This window comes from Crinia signifera, chromosome 12 (assembly GCF_055691185.1).
Source record: "Crinia signifera chromosome 12, ASM5569118v1, whole genome shotgun sequence".
In the NCBI taxonomy this organism is placed as follows: domain Eukaryota; kingdom Metazoa; phylum Chordata; class Amphibia; order Anura; family Myobatrachidae; genus Crinia; species Crinia signifera.
In genome coordinates, this window is record NC_139228.1 from 7,944,888 (window position 1) to 7,961,365 (window position 16,478).

A 16,478-nucleotide genomic window follows, 5' to 3' on the forward strand; every position below is an offset into this window, starting at 1 on the left:
CTAGGTCTCTCTCATCTTTTTCTTAATTAATATATAACTTTTTTTTTTTTTCCATCAATAAATTTTTATTGGTACAAAATGGTTATATGGGGTACAAAAAGAAGAAGGGGTGGTTAGAGGGTAAGGGTAAAGGGAGGGGAAGGGGCTGGACAACAAACATAATTGGAGTCATCACAGCTGACACAGTATAACATAGCATAGCATAAAATATAACTTGTCGCTGCACAGAGCGAACCAAATAGAATAACACCGGGGATGTCTGGATGCACAGTACAGCGATAAGAGTTTAGGCATAAGGCCCAGATCACATACTACAAACACTTCTATCATATAAACAGTATGGGGAAGAGGTGGGGGCAACAGTTTCTTAGAGCATGTTCCTAAGGAGGGGGGGAATCGGGTTGTTCGTTCAAGCTGAACTGCTGCAGTTGTGCAGGAGATGCAGAGGGGAAGAGTCCAGCTCCGTCGCCCCCTGTCATATATCTGCGCCAAAGGGACCATCGGGAATGTGGAGAGGAAGGTTTTAGTGACTGGGAAAGGAAGCCGGTCTCCATATGGAAGTGGTGGTTCGTTTTTAGGATAACCTGAAGGAGGGGGGGGGGGGAGGGTTGCTTCCAGTGCTGGGCTAAATTTGCCCTTGCAGCAATGAGAATGTGTCCAAGGACATATGTTTTCCCTGATGGGATATCCTGGGGGTATACTTGGAGTAGGGCAATAGCCGGTTCCGGGAGGAGAGTAATTTGGAGTACTGTAGAGATTAATTTGAAGACCTCCTCCCAGTATTCCCGGAGTTTGGGGCAGGACCAGAAGGTGTGGTATATGTTTGCTACCCTTCCACATTGTCGCCAGCATTGGTTAGAGCAGGATGGCCAGAAAGTGTGGAGGCGGTCGGGTGTCAAGTAGAGACGGTTAATGAGTTTGATATGCATCTCTGTGTGATTGAGGCATCGGGACATTGTGTAGGAGGACAGGAAGATCCGTTGCCAATGAAGGGGCGAAAATTGGACGCCTAAATCTGTCTCCCACTTCTTATGAGCAGAGGTTTTGATAAACTCATGGGGGGTTGTTAGAGTTCTGTACCAGAAGGAGATGTCCCCCGTAGAGTGCGTCACGGAAGAACGGGCTAGGACTGCTTGTGAATGGGCATCCGAAGGGAGATAGTTGTGGAAGTGGGTTTTCCACCAGTGGGCTATTTGTAAATAGTGGTAGTTTTCTGAAGCGGGAAGCAGGAAGATTTCTTGTAGGGAAGGGAATGGGAGTAATGAGTGGGCGTTCAAGGCGTCTCCCAGAGAGGTAATACCGCAGGCTTTCCATACATTTAGGTTAAGATTCGGTATTAACTTTGCCACTGTAGTAATGGGTAGGGTAGAAATGAGGGCTGTCGGGGCTCTAAGGGTAGTAAGCAGTTGGTCCCATGCGTGGAGAGTGGCAGTCGTAGATGGGAGTAAGTTTGGGAGGGGGGGTCTAAGATGTTTTGGGATCTTAAATAAGTCAGACATCGGGATCGAGGGGCATTGAGTTTGTTCAATGGTCACCCATGCTCTGGGGGCAATGCGTTCGGTGTAGTGCTTAATTGGCGCTAGCAAACATGCTGCTTGGTATTGGAATAGGTCGGGAAGATCTAGGCCCCCAAATGCTCTTGGGATCGACATTTTGGAACGTGCCATTGCTGGGGGTTTGGTCGACCAAACGTATTTCGTTAGTATAGAGGTGGCGAGTTGCAGATACCTTTTGGGGAAGGCATAGGGGATAGTGCGAAATAGGTACATTAGTTTCGGGAGGAGGGACATCTTAAACGCCGCCATTCGACCCATCCACGAGATTTCGAATGAGAGCCAGGACTTAGAAAGGGAGGAAAGGGAGGTGAGGAGGGGGGTCAGGTTAACCTCAAAAACAGAGGACATGTTTGGGGGTATGTGTATGCCTAGATATTTTATGGAGTTTTCTTGCCAATTGTAGTTATATATAGATTTCAAGAGGGGTATGGAACTTTCTAAGTTAATCGGGAGGGCGTCGGTCTTGGTTGTATTAAGTTTGTAATAGGAGGCTGCACTGTAGGCTGCAAGTGTGGCATGTATAAGTGGTAGGGACCTAATGGGCTCGGACACAAAGAGTAGGACGTCATCGGCAAAAAGGCTGAGCTTGTGAGTGGAGGGGCCTGTTTTTAGACCAGGTAAGTTGGGGTTGGTGCGAATAGACATAGCTAGTGGTTCTATGGAGAGGACGAAAATTAGAGGTGAGAGGGGGCAGCCCTGCCGCGTGCCGTTGGAAATCTGGAAAGGATTGGATAGAAAGCCATTGCTGAACACCCGTGCCGTAGGGGAGCTGTAGAGCGACATGATCGAAGTCAGGATCCGGTCCTTAAAACCAAATCTAGACAGCACCTCCCGCATATATACCCAATTTAATCTATCGAATGCCTTTTCGGCATCTAATGATAGAAGGAGGAGGCCTTGATCCGCAGGGAGGGAGTCAACCAGGTTAAACACTCGTCTGGTATTGTCCGATGCCTGTCGCCCTGGGACGAACCCCGTCTGATCCGGGTGTACCAGCAACGGCAGGAATTGGTTAATCCGGGTTGCCATTAGTTTGGCGTATAATTTAATGTCGTTGTTCAGTAGGGCAATGGGGCGGTAGTTTTGGCAGAAGGCGGGCTTTTTGCCTGGTTTCGGGATGGTTACTATGCGGGCCTCTAATAATTCCGTGGGGGCATGCCCCGTGGAGGACAGTTCGTTGAACACTTCAGTTAAGTACGGTGATAGGAGGTCGCTAAAGGAGATATAAAAGTCGGTGATGAACCCATCTGGGCCTGGGGCTTTGTTACGGGGGAGTGATTTAATGGCCGTCTGGATTTCTGCTATAGACCAGGGAGCATTAAGGGAGTCCAACTGTTCTGGAGAGAGAGAGGGGAATTGTAAGCCTTCTAGAAAGGACGAGATACTGTCACCGGAGGGCTGTAATGTGGAGGGGTCTAAAGAAAGATTATAGAGCTTAGAATAGTAGTCCGCGAATTGTTCCGCGATGTCTTTAGGGTTGCTATATTTGGTTTTGTTGGGGGAGATTATACATTTAATTCTATTCCTAGCTTGTTGGGCGCGCAGTTTCCGGGCTAGCAGTTTACCTGATCTATTGCCAGAGAGATAGAATTTGTGCCTTAACCTATTCAGGGCCGCCTGAGTGCGGGAGAGGAGTAATTTTTGAAGTTGGCTGCGTACTGAAGCCAACTCCTTTTTTATGGTGCTAGATGGAGACGTCTTGTTTTGGTTTTCTAAAGCAGCCAGTTTGCTTTCTAATGTTTTTTGGGTCATTATGGTCCTACGCTTCAAGTTGGCGCCAGCCTGAATGGCCGCTCCTCTAGTGACCGCCTTAAATGCGCACCAATGGTTTATAACGGAAGTGTCTGATGGCGAATTGTTGGCCATGTAAGAGTTTATTGCTTTTAGGATGGTGTCCTTGGCCAAAGGGTCCGTTAATAGATGTGGGAACAAGCGCCATGGTTTGGGAGGTAGTTTGGACGGGTGGAAATTCCACTGCCACACGACGGGGGCGTGGTCAGACCACGTGATTGGGAGGATGTCGACCCCTGAGGTATATTGTAGGGACCATTTATCGCATAGGATAAAGTCGATTCTGGAGTAGGAGTTATGCACCGGGGAGTAGAAAGTATATTCTCGACCGGACGGGTAAGTTGTTCTCCAGGTGTCATATAAATCAAATTCTAGCAGGAGGTTTCGTAGGGCTGTAGATTGATTGTCGCTGGGGGATTGGCGGCTAGAAGGGCGCCGAGATTTGTCTAGCAGGGGATCTAGCGCTAAATTAAAGTCACCTAATAATATCAGGGAGCCTGTCGTGGTTCTCTGAACGAGGGAAAAGAGTTTGCGAAGGAAGGATACCTGGTTTGTGTTGGGGGCGTATACGGAAACGATAGTCGTCAATCTGTCATCTAGGAGGCCAGTTAATATCAGATATCTGCCGTTTTTATCGGCTGTCTGGGAGTGGAGGGCGAAGGTGGTGTGTTGGTTAAATAGGATCGCTACTCCATTCCGCTTGAAAGGGCCATTGGCGTAGTAAGCTGTGGGGTAATGTGAGTCCTTGAAAATGGGGGGGTTAGGGGAGGCAAAGTGTGTTTCCTGGAGGGCGATTATGTCCGCCTTTTGTTTGCGGAAGTAAGAGAGGGCCAGTCTCCTTTTATTCGGGGAGTTCAGCCCTTTAACATTTAATGAGAGAAATTTAGGCATGGCAGGCGGTTATGGGATCGCAAAGGGAAGCCTGAGTATCACTATGTTGGGGACGGTGGTTCCGGTGGGTGGAGTAGTGAGATTTGTTGGTGTCCAGGGGGGGGGAGAGGGGAACTGGAGGACAGGGGGGGAAAAAGGGAGGGGAGGGAATGAATTTAGTAAAAAGGTAGAGGGATAGGAAAAAACAAAAGGGTCCAGCAAGTGGGACCCGCATGACTACTGCAAGGGAAAGAAAGGGGGGTTTTCGTGCAGTAGTATATGTAGGTTCGGGGGTGGTGGTGGCCTGGTTCCTAGGGGACAAAGGAAGAAAGAGGCCGCCACTCTTAAATTCAACTAAGCTAATCTAAGAATAAGACATAACTAGTAATCTAGCGAATTGCAAACAAAACATTAGAAGCAATATTAACACTATACATAACATATCTAAGTAGGTAAGTTACGGTTATAGAGAAGGAATCACAGTATATGTAAACAAGAACTACTCAACAGAGTAACAGTAAATATCGTTGGCATCGGTAGGCCAAATGACTAAGGCTCTGCTATTCAAAATAGGCAATAACATTGATACTTATCGCCAAGTCCTCATCCAAGTGGAGAAAAGAGCAGGGGGCACAACGGTGCAGTCCACTGCGCAAAAGATGGGGGTGTCCGTGGCGGCCCACGGAGTTTCAAGTGTCGGACCATTCCTGGCGCAGGGGCTGCGGGCGTCTCGGCTCCTGGGGTCTTGTGATGGAGATATCCCATTCCTGCAGGAGTTTAATCCCTGCATCGAGGGAGGATATGTTGTAGATGAGGTCTTCGTGGTATACGATCAGCTTCACCGGGAACCCCCAGCGGTACCGGATGTCGTGGGATCTTAGTGCCGTAGTGATAGGGGAGAATGCTCTTCTGCTGGCCAGGGTTGCAGGGGAGAAGTCCTGGAATAGCTGGAGGCCACCCAGGGTGTCAGTATTTTTTGATTCTCTGGCAGCTTTCAGGATCTGTTCCTTGACCGTGAAAAAGTGGACTCGGAGGAGGGTGTCCTTGGGCAAGTCAGCTGAAATTGTTTTGGGTCTCGGGAGGCGGTGTATACGGTCGATCAACAAATCTTTGGGGTCTGTGGAGGGCAGGAGTTTGCGGAACAGGGCGGTGGCGTAGCCCTCGAGTTCAGAGTTGGCTACTGAATCTGGGATGCCCCTGATCTTGACGTTATTACGTCTTGACCTGTCTTCAAGATCGGCAATTTTGGATTTGAATTGGGTAATTTCCAATTGCTGCCTGTCATATGAGGATATAAGGTCATTGTGGGACGTGACCAACTCCTCCATCTTTCGCTCTAAATGATCCGTTCTATCGCCAATCGCTACTAGCTCCGTTTTAACCTCTCGTATGGCAAGTTTTAAATCCTTGGCTATCTCCGCCTGGAATGCAGAGAAAACCTGGCAGAGGGATTTTACTGTAACAGGTTCATCTGAGTCAGCGTCTATCCCCACTATTCCAGTGGGGGGGCTTAGCTCTTCAGGTACTCCCAGAGGGGATGGCATGTGTTTTGGGGAGCTCATGTGAGCAGTTGGGACTTGAGATGGTCTCCTGGAAGACATAGATATCTTGGCAGGGACAGAGTCTTTAGGTTTCTTTGGGGGCATGATGGGGTATGGGCACTTATGCTGAGTTAGAATAGAGAGTGGTACCGAGGGGGTTAATGCAGCAGATCACTTTAGCATGTGAGGGGCTGATGGTAGTACTCGACAGAGTGGCAGCCATGTAGGTAGGGTGCTCACATCAAAATAGCTGGAGGAAGCTCAGTTACGGATAGCCGTGCTTGTGAGTGTAGGAAACGCTAATAGGGACCCCTGTGCTCAGATCCTGCAGGGCAGTCCGATGTCCCAGCCAGCAAGTCCCCTGAGGCCCAGGGGTTGAGATGGAGCCGGGTCTCCGGGGAGGGTGTTTCTGGTGCTGAGGGCCGGGTTTGGAGGTCTATGAGAGTGCCTCAAGGGTTAAGCAGATAAGAGGCCTGGGCTTGGTTGCCCGTCGACGGCGATTACAGGGGGGCTGGGGTGGTCTGCAGCAGGCCAGGACCTTTGGGGTGGATATGGCAGGTAGGCGACACGTTCCCCACAGGGGGTTACTCACTGGTCAGGCTCTCCGTATCTACGGGAGACAACGCCGGCTAGTGCAGGAGGGGGTGACGTCAGCCGCTGCCGCTCCGTGTGCAGGCTCCGGCTCCAGCGGTGAAAGGCTGGGTGTTCTTCGTCCAGCCCTGCAGATGCTTCCGGAGGGGGGATAGTACTGTGCTGCGGCGATCTGCTGGTTCTCCGTGCTTCAGGAGGCACGTCTCCGTCGCCGTCGCTGTCCTCCAAATCGAGGCCCCGGCTCCAACCACCGGACCAGGCCGCAACCCGCAGAAGCGCTGAAAAGCGCTTCCCGGCTCCGCGGCTGGGGGTCAGGCAAGTCGGGCACCCAGGGGGGTCAGGAGAAGGCTGTGGGGACTGGATCTGGAGGGTCTGGTGGGGTAAAAAGGGGGAATCTGGCAGTTAAATTCAGGAGCTTCTGCGAGGTGCGTCTGTCCCTCTTGCGTGCCAGGCCACGCCCCAATATATAACTTTTTACACCTCAAGATCTCAAGACATTAAGGCAGATGGTATGGTCACGGCATGACTGGACTGGTCTGGTCTGGCTCCACTCCCCCCCCCAACAGTCCGCGCCCCCCCCCCCCCCCCCAGGACTTTCCCAATCAACATATTAAATCATTATTATAGTTAGCTGATGTCAAAAAAAAAAAAAGGCAATATTTTTTTTCATTGTTTTTCATATGGGAAATAGAAATACACAAAAGGGGTAAAACAGGCAGAACACCAGGTATAGTATATTTATAAAATATGTAACAAAGACTGAGCAACATTTTTTTTTAAAGCAGCAACAATTTACAAGGCAAAACCATGCCTTGTACGTGGTTGCCACCTTAAAAAAAAAAAAGTCAGAGTTTGGTCGGCATTCCGCACCTCTGATAAACTCGGACACCAGTATATAGGCCCCCATGGTATTTTCTCAGAGTGCAATGGGTCCAAGGTATTATACCACTTCCCTCAGGGCAGCTCCTCATTATTACCTGTCCTGTGGGATTCAGTGTAACACAGGTGCAGACCCCCGAGTCACACATATCCGTTACATCACACTTACTGGGTATGGACACGGTGACAGCCACTTGTGTAACGGCTACAGGTATTTCCGCAGCTGCCGTCTTCTCTGCATAGAAGAAATAAGAACATTAATAAAAGGATCACAATGAATCATTTGCCGCGATCTGCAGCTGCTATATGTGAGATACCCGTTGCTAGGGTAAATTACTCACTCGCCACCTGATTAGAAACACTGCGCCCTGTTTGGAAACAGGGTGATCACTACAGTACACCCATATGGGCTACAAATGTATGTTACACCACAAGTCCTGGGGTTCATAATTAGACATTTGATAGGATAATCACCTTAAAGGATACAAACAACCAAATGGTTCACAGCAGTTTGGATGACACAAGGTACAGTACGTTAAGGGACATCACATGTTTGTAATACTACCAAACTCTGATCAGTGATTATTCACATTATCTCTGAGATACTGCCATTGTTTATATAGTGCTGTGTACATTTTTTCCAAGTGGCCACTTGTTTTCTATATTGTGTCTTTTATAATGTGGTTATTACTAATTCTTAACAGCAACAATAAATGTCAAACGTTGCTTTTAGCGCCACTGTGTGGTGTACTGTGTTATTCAGTCTTATTGCTGCTAGTCTGAATAAAAGGCGCGCAGTACCTCTCTCAGAGACTAATATAAAACAAAACAATCGGACGCAATACTTATATTCTCATATGTCTTAAATTAGCAATATTTTTTTTCTTAGAACATGAATGTCTACGAATACTTTACACCTAGATCCACATAATTTGGTTAATTACTTAACGATTCCAAAAGCAGATAGATTTAAGAGAGCGCAAAATTAAGTATAGACACTAATAATCAAAATGTATTTATCATAGTGTTTTAAAAAAAAAATTATTTAACATTTATTTTCATTTAATTAATCTTAATTTAATAAACACACCATGATAAACTAATTTTGATTATTAGTGTGTATACTTAATCTAGCGCTCTCTTAAATCTATCATCTATTTCAGAGACTGCATGGGTAGTTTTTTTGAGAGTCAGCTAATTGTGGGGACTCAGGATCATAGATGTGTGTGCAGCTGCGGTACCATTATACTAGATATTTAGGCCCTTATTCAGATCTGATCGCAGTACAAATTTGTTCTCAAAATGGGCAAAACAATGAGCACTGCAGGTGGGGCAGATGTAACATGTGCAGAGAGTTAGATTTGGGTGGGGTGTGTTGAAACTGAAATCTAAATTGCAGTGTAAAAATAATGCAGCCAGTATTTACCCTGCACAGAAACAAAATAACTCCCCCAAATCTAACTCTCTCTGCACATGTTACATCTGCCCCACGTGGTTTTGCCCATTTTGAGAACAAATTTGTACTGCGATCAGATCTGAGTAAGGGACATTTTCTCACCTAGAGCGCCAGACCAATATTTTACCTTTAAATTTGAGAACAAACTACTGTTGAGACCTATTTATAAACCAAACACTGCAGTCTGATGGATGTGCAGCAACGCAAAAACAAATTTCCTATATATAACCCACCCTCCAAAACAAAAAAATAATAGGATTTTAATGCCTACCGGTAAAGCCTTTTCTCTGAGTCCATATGGGATACTGGGGATTCGTCAGAACGTATGGGAGAAGAGAGGTATCCACAGAAGACAGGCACATAGAAGCTCTTTGACTGGGTGTACTGGCTCCTCCTCTCTATTTCCTCCCCACAAGCCAGTTAACATGAAAACTGTGCCCGAAGGAATAGAAAGTATATGAAAAAAGGATAATTATGTGTAACATATATAAAGATTAAATGTGGTGATATGCAACCAGCACACCCATAACTCAAACAAATGGCCAAGAACGTTTTTGACAAATATGAACTGTACAAAGAGAACAATAACAGGATCCATTATTCAGGCTCAACAAGGCAGCAAGATACCTCACTGAGGCGGGTGCCCAGTATCTCATATGGACTAAGACAGGGGTGGCCAAACCGGTCCCCGAAATCTACCAACGGGGCACGTTTTCCAGGTTACCTAGCTGATGCACAGCTGAAGTCATTCCCAACTCAGTCCTTTCCTCATGGAATATAAAGTATGGACGTTTCCAAGACATAGCGCCAAGCTCTGAAACGCGCTGTGCTAAAGCCAAAGCTAACAGAACTGCTATCTTACATGTCAGGAATTTTAACTTCAGGGGTTCAAACCATGACGACTGTACCAAGGATAATTCCCATGGAGGCATAAGCGGCACAAAGGGGGTCTGACTGCGCAACACCCCTTGCAGGAACCTCTGTACGTCCGGCAAGGAAGCCAATTTCTTCTGGAAGAAAATGGAGAGGGCCGAAACCTGTACCTTTAAAGGAGCCCAAACGCAGGCCCAACTCCAAGCCAGACTGCAGAAAATATAGTTTAAATTCTGCTGGTGGAAGTTTCAACTGCTCACAACAGCCCACATATCTCCCTTCAAAGTGGTAGTAATGTGCAGAAGTCACCGGCTTCTTGGCCTGAGTCATCGTAAAGATGACTGACGCATGCAATCCCTTGTGAGCTAAAATCTGCCGGTCAACCTCCACGCTGTTAAATGTAGTTTCTCTAAGGCCTGGCAGATGCAGGGACCTTAAGTGAGCAGGTCTCTTTCTTGAGGAAGGCACCACGTGTTGCCCGCTAGCATGGCCTAAGGTCCGCGTACCACGCTCTGCGAGGCCAATCGGGAGCTATCAGAATTGCTTCCACTCCGTCGTTTCTGATTTTTTTCAGGACCTTTGCCAGTAATGGAATCTGAGGGAATATATACACCAGGTGTAGCACCAGGGTGTTAGTGAATCCACCACCTCCGCTTGAGGATCGCTGGTCCTGGAGCAAGACCGGACCAACTTCTTGTTGAGGCTTCCCCACCGATCCACAATGAGTGCAAAGACTCGTTCTTTCAGGCTCCATTCCCCCGGGTGAAGGTCATGATGACTCAGGAAGTCTTCCTCCCAGTTGTCCACCCCAGAAATGAAAAAGGCCGACAGCATAGTCAAATGAGCCTCTGCCCACCTGAGGATCTTGGTGACCTCTCTCATGCAGGATTTGCTCCTCATGCCTCCCTGGCAATTTATTAAAGCCACTGTCATCGCATTGTGTGACTGGACTTTTACAGCCTGATCTTTCAGCAGAAAAGCAGCTTGCAGGAGAGCATAAAATAGAGCTCTCAACTCCAGGTTGTTTAAGTGGAGCTTGGACTCCCAAAGGGTCCACTTGCCTTGGGAGGTCACTTCCAGCATCACAGGGCACCAGCCTTGAAGGCTGGCGTCCGTAATCAGTAGAATCCAATTCTGTATAACAAATCTCCTGCCTGCTACAGGTTTGGAGTATGGAGCCACCACTGCAGTGATTCCCTGGATCTAGTGCACAGAAAAATCTTCTGGTGCAAATGCAGGTGATACCCTGACCACTTGCTCAGGAGGTCTAACTGGATAACATGGGAGTGGAACCTCCTGTAGTGGACGGCCTCGAAAGAGGCAACCATCTTTCCCAGAACTGGGATGGTGTACTGAGATTCGGACTAAAGCCAAGAGTTCGCTCACCAGTACCTGGAGCGCTTGAAACTTGTCTTCTGGCAAAAAGACTTTCTGCTCCCTTGTATCTAGGACCATGCCCAGAAATAGCAGACGCAGCATTGGGATCACCAATGACTAGGAAAGGTTCAGTAGCCACTCGTTTGCAATGAGGACCTGTGTAGGTACCTGTATGGCCAGCCTCAAGGATTCCTCCAACCTGACTTTTATAAGCAGGTCGTCCATATTGGGTATGATGTTTATGCCCCTCTTTCTGAGTAAGGCCATCATCTCCACCATCACCTTCGTGAATATGCGGGGGGCAGTGGACAGACCAAAGGAAAATGGCACACCGCAGGAATGCCTGATGTGTGGCCCATAATGGGATGTGTAGGGAATTCTCCCTCCTCTAGACCCGCTATGACCGCCCGAAGGGATTCCATTCAGAATGTAGTCACTGTTACGAACGGGTTGAGGGACTTTAGATTTAGAATTGGACGTACCGAACATTCCGGTTTCGGTACTACAAATAAGTTGGAACTTCTGTATCGCCTGTAACAGGGTGGTTTAATTCTCTATCAAGGCTGGTAGGCCTGATTTAAAGAACCTGTGTTGGGGTTGCTTTGAAAACTCCAGCTTGTAGCCTTGAGAAATGAGAGTCCATACCCAAGGATTGGTACAGGACGCTTCCCACACCTGACCGTAGTGTAGTAGACGAGCTCCCACCTCGAGTAAGACTCACGGTGGGTTTGGGCAGTCATGCAGAGGGATTGGATGCGGAAACTCCAGAGCTACGATCCTGGGCTGCAGGCTGAGGCCTTACGGAACTGTGTCCGAAAACCCATCTTGCATTGGAGCCACCCCTAGCCTTCTGGCAAATCTAGTGGCCCGAAAGGACTGACGCTGCATATTAGGAGTAGATGGGAGGAACGTTGATTTCCCAGTAGTAGCCTTGGAAATCAAATCATCTAACTTGCTTCCCCATATAAGGGAGATTCTCTGTCCCCCATATAAGGGAGATTCTCCATGTTACACTTAGAATCAGTGTCTGCTGCCCACTGGTGAATCCAGAGGGTCCTGCGTCAGGAGACCACCATGGCAGAATTGCGTGCAATAATGGCACCTAATTCTTTTTGTGCATCACACAGCATCTTGGCCTCGTCTTGGATGTGACCCAGTTTCTCTGAAACCTGCGCCACTGTCATGTCCGCTTGTATCCCTTCCTGTATCTGGGAGGCCCAAGTATGGACAGCCTTTGCCATCCAGCAACTCGCTAGTAGCGGGCGTTGACATGCTTCTACCTTTTTATCAGAGCAGTCCTTTAGTGATGAGGACCTGGGTACCGGTAGTACCACCTTTTTGGACATGGATGTGTCCACAATAGGAGGCTCCTCCCACAATTGTTGGCCTGCTGGCTCGAAGGGGAAGGCAGACACAAACCATTTTGTAACTTAAAACGTTGTTTTTGGGACTTCCAGGCCACTTTGAATGTGTCCTCTAAATCAGCCTGTTCTGGATAGACAAGGGGCTGCTTTTTCTGGGCTCCAAAGAATGGATCCCCCACCACAGACTCAATTAAAGGGAGGTCTAATACCTCCCGAATGGCCAGAATGAGTGGTTCAGTGCCTGTAAGAGCAGGCTGAGAGTCCTGTAAGGGCTCATCTAAATCACCCCCCCCCCCCCTTTGGCTCCTCATCAGTATCAAGAGGGTCAGCATTTGCGCCTCGTTCCCGGGATTGCGGAGGACAGGACAGTTAGGTCCCGGTCTCACTCTGTTTCTGAGTAGTGTTTGCAGCTAACTGTGAGGACACATCCTGAAGCAAGCTCTTTATGCTGGCTCCTGAGTGAGGGAGGGGCTGGGGTGAGACACCACTGAGCATGGGAGAAATGCCTACACACACACACACACACACACACACACACACACACACACACACACACACACACACACACACACAGATTGTATATATCAGTGATGGCTAACCTTGACACTCTAGCTGTTGTTGAACTACACATCCCAGCATGCCTTGCATCAGTTTCAGCATGGCCAAATAGTAAAACTATAGCAGGGCATGCTGGGATGTATAGTTCAGCAACAACTGGAGTGTCAAGGTTAGCCATAACTGGTATATAACAATATGTGACCAGGTATATGCTCTATGTGTAGCACAACCTAAAGTGTGTAATAGCTTAACAAGCCTGTGGCATACTTGCCTACTTTTGAAAACTAGTTTCAGGGAGATTATAGTTGGTAGAATTTTGCAAAGCGCCCTATTGAGGGGCGTGCCATGCTCCACCCAAAGGGCGTGTCTAGTTCCATATATGGAGAGATTGTGCAAAGAGATTGTGAATGTAGCACCTAGAAGCGTGGGTGTGTACTGCTACATCTGAGAGGAATCCTGTAAAATGACTTATATCCAAATGTAGATGATCCCCAAAGCAGCTAGTAAGAGCTATGATACTTGGTAAAGTGCTGGGAAATGGTGCTGATGATTCCATGTAAATGTATCTATCTCTCATTCCTTTTTCCCCCCAAAATGTAACTGTGTAATGTGGGCTAGGTGACATGAGGGAGATTGCTAGACTAATGAGGGAGAGAGGGAGATTGCAGCTATGTCAGGGAGTCTCCTGCAGAATGCAGGAGGGTAGGCAGCTATGGCCTGTGGGTAAGACTCAGAGGCACTGAGGGGGTCTTGTACACCAATAACCTAGATCACAGGTTGGAGAGAGCTGGTAATTATACATAAACCACAGAGAAATATATACAGTTATTAACCCTTTAAAGAGGTTAGAAGCGCTAAAAAACCTTTGCTGTCACTGCTGCAGAACTCCCTTCTGTTCCCCACCGCTGAGGCGTGTCCCAGGAGGTGTGTGAGGTCCTGCTCTGAGTAAGCCCTGCCCATTGCATAGTGCTGGGGGTATAAATATATTTATACTGGAAAATGGCATGTATAAGCCCTGCAAGCGGATGAAACTGCCCTGGGGTACAGTGGCAGCACCTATTTCCAGTCTTTGACAGGGCTGTGCTGTCCCTGTGCAGGGACACCTCGATCGCCGCCGCATCACATACCGGGGTGCCAACTGAGGGAACCCCGGGTCATACTCGCCACTGATGTCTTCGGGCTGAACTAGGGGTGTGCAGCATGCTGGGGGTGAGCTACGCTGACCTCTAAGCGACCGTGGTGGCAAGCACCCTCTCAGGACAGTGGTCCTGCAGCAGGGTCAATTCGGTACCTAAAGAGGTCAGCAATTGAACCCTTCCCCTGGTTTCCCACGATGCAGGAATGCTGTTTAAGCCCAAACAGCAAACCCAAAATAACAAAGAAATGAAACTGAAGAAAATCTCGGTGGAGCTTCACAGTGAGCACGCTTTCCTGAGGGCACATCTTAAATTGGCTTGTGGGGAGGAAGTAGAGGGGAGGAGCCAGAACACCCAGTCAAAGTGCTTCTATATGCCTGTCTCCTGCGGATACCTCTCTTCTCCCATACGTTCTGACGAATACCCAGTATCCCATATGGATGATAGAGAAAAGTAATTGGAGTTTGGAATTCAGATTAACTAGGAACCTTTGGCCCGGTTATTCTAAAAAGTGTCTGTTCTGCTGCTTACACACTAGACAGCGTGTGTCTGAGCGACATCGCAGACGACTTACCGGGCATCGGTATGTGCATATACACTCACTGATGCCAGCAACAATTTCTGCATGTAGGGCAAACACACTGGGTAATTTGTATGGCTTCTCATTCCAAAAGGTCAGCTAGTTTGTACCAGGGTTGCCGACTTGCACAAAATCCTCTCCGGGAGAAGCCCGGAGAGGAATCTTTCATCACGAGTTCGGGGGGTGGGGCTTAATGGTGACGTCATTAAGCCCCGTCCCCATTACGACAAATAGCCAAAATAACTGATCTCCATGGAGGGGGCGGGGCTAAAATGACACGATTGTGCCATTTTAGCTCCGCCCCCTCCTCTGAGACCTGCGGATTGCGGCATTAAATGCCGCGATCGGGGGGGCTCAGTGGGGGTCCCCCTGATTCTGGGAGGGTTGCCCACCCTTGCAGGGGCCGGGAGGGGGGACCCTATTTTCGGGAGACTCCCATAAATTCCGGGAGGGTCGGCAACCCTGGTTTGTACCCAGTGTTACATTTAATTCAGTCACATTTACCTTTAATAACTAACATTTAATGACAATGGGGCATATGTATTAAGCTTTAACAAGAGATAAATGCAAGGGTGATAAGGAGAGATAAACGTCCAGCCAATCATCTGCCAACTGCCATGTTACAGCCTGTGTTTGAAAAATGTCAGTAAGGAGCTGATTGGCTGGACATTTATCTCTTCTTATCACTCTTTCATTTATCTCTTGTTATGGCTTAATACATCTGCCCCATTGTCATTCTTTTCTTGCTCTTCTGATCATGGCTGCTAAAAGTTGCAGAGATGCTGATGTTACAGTAATAAAGGGGAAGTCCAATAGGATACACAAAAAAGATGGTTGTACTGTAGCTGCGCTACAGTGTTTTTAGGACATGTGCAACAATATAGATCATGTTAAAACAGAAATTAACGCATCAATAATTCTATGCTTTTATTACACTGTTTCCTCAAATACTGTTATTATTGCTGCAGATAGTGTTAGCTTGTTGCACAAGGCACTAGCCATGGCGTATGAGGCCTAGCCTTTGCGCTAAGCAGCAGGTGTTTGTTAGATGCAGCAGCCATTTTGTCAACTATGACTTGCAGAAAAATAAAATGGCTGTAGATTCAGAACACTGCTGGAAAAGTTATTTTTTTGTAGAAAATTTTTTGATTTTATGTTTAAGAATGCGATGTTGACAGTATAGTGGACAGCCAGCTCGTCTCTACAGGATGAGATACCACCTTAAAAGGAAGCCATGCATGCATAGACCCCAAGGTCACTGAATCTTTCCCTAGTAACAAGGAAGGTGGGTGCTGGGTGAATTATGACAGTATGATTGAAGGCAAAGCTGGCCAATAAGACTCAATGCTTATGAATGAATAATTAATTAATTAAAGTGAGTAAAGTTTACATATCAGAGCTAGAGAAGGAGGGGAAGGCAGTTGAGGAAGAACAGGCAAGCAGGGGGGGCTGGAGGGTAACGTATGAGGTTATCATGGCTAATCACTCTACTTGGAAGGTGTCCATTTTGATTTGATTTCAAATTATTGTTTAAGTATAAGCCAATCGATTTTATACTTCTTGTGTTAGTCTGCATTTGCAACTCCCTGTAATCAAGCTATCTTGATTACAGGGAGTTGACCAATGCATTGTCATACATTTTTAAAAAGTTTGTGTTGGCGTGCAATTATTTCAGCGTTTTCCATTATATTTAAAGGTAATTAGAAACACTGGTGTTTTATCAATAAAAGAAAATATTTCATTTATAATGGTTAAAATTTATACAGACAATGTCACATAACTTATAAAATATTCTCCCAAATGGTCAATTGTCCAGCTGTCACATTGAATGTGATTGAGGTGGCGCCGGTTCCTATTAATCCCCTATGGAGGAATTTCCATGGATAAAGAGCCAAGAGTATTTGGC

General features: G+C 47.3%; 1 protein-coding gene across 4 annotated transcripts in view; it reads right to left on the minus strand.

Moving 5' to 3' along the window:
• LOC146049959 (uncharacterized) overlaps positions 1-16,478 on the minus strand; it is a 40,145-nt gene that overhangs the window by 12,859 nt on the left and 10,808 nt on the right. For all 4 annotated transcript variants that reach the window (XM_083166669.1, XM_083166671.1, XM_083166670.1 and 1 more), the window contains exon 4: positions 7,398-7,463. In XM_083166669.1, the coding sequence (XP_083022795.1) occupies positions 7,398-7,463 (66 nt within the window). The remainder of the gene's footprint in view (positions 1-7,397; positions 7,464-16,478) is intronic.